At 48.1% G+C, this 5697-nt stretch overlaps 1 protein-coding gene across 1 annotated transcript; it reads right to left on the bottom strand.

Annotated features, from left to right (window-relative positions):
• Positions 1 to 1832: 1832 nt before the first annotated feature.
• LOC136461222 (probably inactive leucine-rich repeat receptor-like protein kinase At5g48380) lies at positions 1833 to 2483 on the bottom strand. The gene has a single exon (XM_066460607.1). It carries the CDS (start codon positions 2481 to 2483, stop codon positions 1833 to 1835), a length of 651 nt encoding a protein of 216 aa, XP_066316704.1.
• Between the last annotated feature and the right edge of the window lie 3214 nt (positions 2484 to 5697).

Below are 5697 nucleotides of genomic sequence, written 5' to 3'. Positions count from 1 at the left end.
CAAGATGGGTGAGAGGGCAACCGGAGAGAGCACGATGTCAAGCTAGACGCGAACGAAAGCAGGTGTGTGTGCATCGATGCCTTCAAGAAGGGACGTGACGTCCTCGGACGCCACCATCGATGACAGGAGCACCGGGCTCGTAAGGGCTTTCGCCCTGAGACCTGCCCAGCGGATGCAGCAAGCGCGGAATGGCCTTTGCGATAGGAAACTGAAATCTTCAGTGACTCCTCCAGGGAGGGAAATGACATGAATTTCGCCATCGCTGCTGGTCCGGAGCAATAACCAGACAGGGTTTTCGCCCAGATTCCAATGCAGGCGGAAGCAAAAATCAGAGTGAGCTTGCCGACGACGAGTAGTATCTATAGGGGATCAGCAATGCCGGAGGCTTGTCACCGCCTGAGTGAGGAAGATGTCGGTGTCCAGCTGGAGACTCCGGCACGTCGTCAAGCCAATCTGCTGTCGAAGCCGCAAGCACCACGAGGGTACCGGACGAGCAGTCCCCGCAGCGGCTAGGTGGCCTCGCCGCCCAGGAACGCCACGCAGCACCACAGCACCACCACGGTACCCCACAGCTCGGCCACCAGCGCCTTGGTCTACTGGTCCCAGGACAGCGATGCGCGACACGTGCGGGCGTAGTCGAAGTCCTCCGCGGCAGCTTCCACCGTAGCCATGGCTACTCCATGGAGAGGTCACCATGGATAGCTGAAAGGTCCTAATGGCTAGAGGGGGGTGCATAGCCTATTAAAAATTTCTATAACAACACTAAGACAAGTAATTAGTCAATAAGATAGCGAAGCGAATTTTGCGCTTGCACTATACTTGGGGCTGCAAGCCACCTACCCAATTCTATTTTCTATGATCTCTAATATATCACAATAAGACTATGTCACTAATGTACACCTATGTGATCAACCTAGCAAGAGTGATACAATTAAGTGCTACACTATCTAGTCTTAACTACCATAAGCTCAATACAAATAAATGTACAATGAAATGCAAGAGAGTGGTAGAGAGGTATACCGCCGTGGCAAGTAATCAATTAATTAATACCAATAAATACAAAGGAGACAATCAAGATACAATAATTTTTGCCCTTTTCGTTTGGGTTTGTTTGACTTATAAGCCGTACTTTTTTAGCCAATAAACAGTACTTTTCTCTCACACCAAATCAGCCAATAGTACTTTCAGTCATGGCTTATCAGCCAAACAAGCCCAAACGAATAAGGCGTTTGAGCGTGAGGGTTTGAGCTGGAAATCTTGTAAGAATTAGCTGTGTATGGATGCAAAGGCTGAATATTTTCATTTTATAAAAAAGCTATTATGTATAACTTATGGATACGCAAGCCTAATCCATATATATTGAATATAAACGTTCATAAGGATATATATATAATGCATCACGTTTGGTTATTTGGCCACGTCCCGTCGTGTTGCGAGTTGCGACTTAGGTCTAGTTTAGTTCCTAAAAATTTTCATCCCAAACTATCACATCGAATCTTGCGACACATGTATGGAGTATTAAATATAGACAAAAAAAACTAATTGTACAGTTTGGTTGAAAATCACGAGACGAATGTTTTAAGACTAATTAGTCCATGATTAGCCATAAGTGCTACAGTACTAACATGTGCTAATGCTTGATTAATTAGGCTTAATAAATTCGTCTCGCAGTTTCCCGGCGAGCTATGTAATTTGTTTTTTTATTAGTATCCGAAAACTCCCTCTGACATTCCAAAACATCCAACGTGACGTTCAAAAATTTTCATTTCGTGAACTAAACACATCCTTAGGAGTACCAAAACAACAGAGATGAGCAGTTGAGCACTATTATGTCAGGCGCACACAGGAAAGACGTAGGGCCGGAGACTCCCGAAGAACACAAACCATTGCGGGAAGTAGAAAGCCACCACGAAGCCCACGAGGAATCCCACCGCGCCGCCGATGCTGGACGCGTCGTTGACCCTACGCAGCCTGAGATGTATCCGCACCGGCCGCGCGCGTATCCGCACATGGAACCGCCTCTTGCACTTGCCCAGCGGCGCCCCGCAGAGCCCGTCGTTGCCGGCGAAGTTTTCGGCTGCGAACCTCTGGAGAGAGCCCGGGATGGGACCTGACAACGAGTTATCTGCAACGTTCAGCGAAGCTAACCGTGCAAGATCGCCGATGAGATCCGGGATCTGGCCGGTGAACCGGTTGTGCTGAAGGTTGACGGTGTTCAGGTACGTCATGTTCCCGATGCCGCGCGGGATTTCCCCTGAGAAACCGTTGCTCGAGAGGTCCAGGGAGATGACGAACGGTAGCTGCTGGTCGATGTCTGTCGGAAGGGGCCCGGTGAGGTTGTTACCTGACAGGTCCAGGCCTGTCATGCTCCTGCAGAACTGAAGGCCTCGAGGGAAAGAACCTTGAAGCCCCATGCCGTTGAGATTCAAGGACAGGATGCGACCGACGTCGTTCCAGCACTCGACGAAAGGGGATCTGCACATATGTAATCTTCCGGGATGTTGTTGGAGAGTGCACCATAAGGATCACCGAGCGATTCAATCAGGCCCTCAGGCATTGGACGTCACTGCCACTGCCAGCACAGGAAGATATGCATATGCATAGGAGCAGCAGCAGGACGACAGGAAGATATGCATCCGATCATGGACACCCAGGAAAGAATGTGAAGCCTATACACTAGTACTACGCTTTTATACTGAAAACGGGACGCAGATTCTCAGCCTGTTCGTTTGGCCGTGGCTTGTCGTAAATGATCGTAAATTTCTAGCTGGAACAGTATTTTTCTCTCATACAAACCAGCCAGCAGTACTTCTTCACAAACCAGCAACGATACGAACCAACCAACCAAACAGGCTGAGACTACTACTCTCTAGCAACGAACTTGTCAAAAGAAATAAAGAATGGAAAGGTTTTTGAACGGACACGCTTCCCTCGAGAAGCGCATTAGGCCTTCCACAGTGTTGCGCTTGAGTAACGCTTGAAATGGAGAGAGAGGATTTAGGAGCCGCTCCCTACACTGCAACTATGATGCTATCTTTTCATCGGTGCTTCAAAATCTCGGAGCGGTGCAACTACTTGCTCCACTGCCTACCGATGCTCAGATATTAAACAATATTATTTTACTGGTGCAGTGACCTGTCGCGCTGCTGTTTGGTATTGATGGTGGGCAATACTTTATCTTATCATGTGGTCCCAGACCAAAGATGGCTGCGATGCCTGGCTTTCGAGTACGCTGCAGCACTTCAAACATGGTGCCCGTTTCCTACCATGGGACCCACAATTTTCTGGCACTACTTCTGCATTGCGGAAGGCCTTAGCCTCTCAACACGGCACGTGCCTGAGAGAGCGACTCCGCGTTAAAGTCGCTGTTGGTAGACTTGTCATGGGAACATGATGAGGATTGTGGAGGGGAGTCACTGCATCTGGTATTCTGGTTGACCTGAGTGCGTGTTTAGTTGGGTGAAAGTTGGAAATTTGGCTACTGTAGCACTTTCGTTTTTATTTGACAAATAGTGTTCAATCATGGACTAATTAGGCTCAAAACGTTCGTCTCGCAATTTCCAACCAAACTGTGCAATTAGTTTTTTTTCGTCTACATTTAATGCTCCATGCATGTATCGCAATATTCGATGTAATGGCTACTGTAGCACTTTTTTGGAATTTGGGGTGGGAACTAAACACGCGCTGAATAATCATAGGCGCAAAGACGAGGATGCCTCCCGAAGGACAAAACAGTGACCAAATAAAGAGAAGTGAATGTGAGCCAATTAAATAAAATTCTATAAAAACAACTCCAGCAGCACCAAAATCAGGGCTCCTACTTTTCGGTTCCCAAGTTTTGCTTCTACTCCAACAGCATCACCCAAACGAAGGCCCCTAAATCTGAATCGGCAGACAATGACATGGGGGACCCACTCGTCATTGGCTAAGATCTTTGTTCCTCTCATCCAACAGGTCTGTGCAGAGCAAATCGGCTCAAATAGGCATCGCAGTGTCCGAACCGCACGGTGGGACAGGCCAGCGCGGCGGAGGACCGCCGGCGTGGCAGGCAGCGTCCGCACGGCGCGGTGGGCCCGCACAACGGAGCATCGACAGCGCGGCGAAGGAGCGCCCGCGCGGCAGAGCAGTGTCCGCACGGCGGGGCAGGCCCGCGCGGTGGAGTAGCTCCTGCACGGCAGGGCAGGGCAGCAGGCCGCGCATCGGCACATCCGCTCACGTCCATTGGAGGCTCGGAACAGGCTCGCGTGCTCACTGCTCTCCCGTCCTCGCAGCATGTCCATCGGAGCATCGCGTCCGTGCTTGTCGTGCCCGCACGATGGAAGGAGGCCGCCGGTTCCGTACGGCGCGGGGAGGAAACAACCGCGACGGAGGGAGGGAGGGAGCACGCGAGGCAGGATGGGGGCTGGGCGGCACGAAGGGGAAGAGCAGCGCGAGCGCACGAAGAAAGGGGAGGAACAACGCCCGAGCCGATGGGGTCCGGGGTGTTGAGCCAACACGAATTGGGTCCGGAGGGGAGGGAGAATTTGGGTGCCCACACAAATTTCAGGCCCTAATAGGAGCTTTGCTGGAGTCAGATTTTTGGCCTGAGCCCCCATATTTAGCTTTGGGGGCTTAAGCAGTGGCCCGGCTGGAGTTGCTATAATAAGAAGAACTTTACCTATGTCCTAAATTTTCCGAAAACACCTTTCTTGGAGCTTAAGTTCTTATAGCCATGAGCCCATGACAAGACTATAGAACTGCATGACAATGCTGGAAAAGCCAAAACACGAAGTGAAAGAAAATCAGCTCTAAACAGACAAAGATGGAAAATTAGGATCAGAAGTTCTGATGTCGGAAGTTGCTAACGAAATTGACACGCAGAAGTTGGTGTCAAAAGTTGTCGTGGAAGTTCTGAGACAACCTAAAGAATAGCCTCGGAAAAGAGAGAGAAAAAAAATTCAAAACTCGATCAAACTAAGTTCAAATGACACGGAAATTTTGCACACTCCCTAGAATATTGTGAAGATATCCTCATACCACCTAAAGATTAACCAAGAACAATCCAAAACCTTCAACTTCAAGATCTCCAATAAAACCAAGTGAGGCCTGAAAAGGAGAGGATTGGGGCTTAGAACTAAGAGATTAAGGGGGTGTTTGGATCCAGTGACTAAAGTTTAGGTATTATATAGGGGTGTCGCATAGGGTGTTCGGATACTAATAAAAAAATAAATTACAGAATTCATTAGTAATCCGCGAGATTATTAAGCCTAATTAATCTATCATTAGCACATGTTTACTATAGCCCCACATTATCAAATCATGGACTAATTAGGCTTAAAAAATTCATCTCGCAAAATAGTCTCAATCTGTGTATTTAGTTTCATAATTAGTCTATACTTAATACTCTATGCATGTGTCTAAACATCCGATGGGACAGCGATAGTTGAGGAGGTGAATCCAAACACTCCCTAAGCTGGTTGTAAGGAAAATGGACTCTAGGTCCATTTACTTTGGATTTTGGTGTTTGATGAACAACACAATCAAATTGGATTAATGAATTTACAAGTAATTGTTTTGTAGTTTAATAGAGTGCAACACGTGACTTGGACGAAGGCGACATGATGATCCCATAATCAACACCATAAGCAAGACCCTAGAAGCACAAGAGAAGACCCAAGATATTAAGCAAAGTCTAAGCACGAAGATAGAAACCAAGCC

Source organism: Miscanthus floridulus, chromosome 6 (genome assembly GCF_019320115.1).
Source record: "Miscanthus floridulus cultivar M001 chromosome 6, ASM1932011v1, whole genome shotgun sequence".
Classification (NCBI taxonomy): Eukaryota; Viridiplantae; Streptophyta; class Magnoliopsida; order Poales; family Poaceae; genus Miscanthus; species Miscanthus floridulus.
This window is presented reverse-complemented; position numbering and strand designations above follow the sequence as displayed.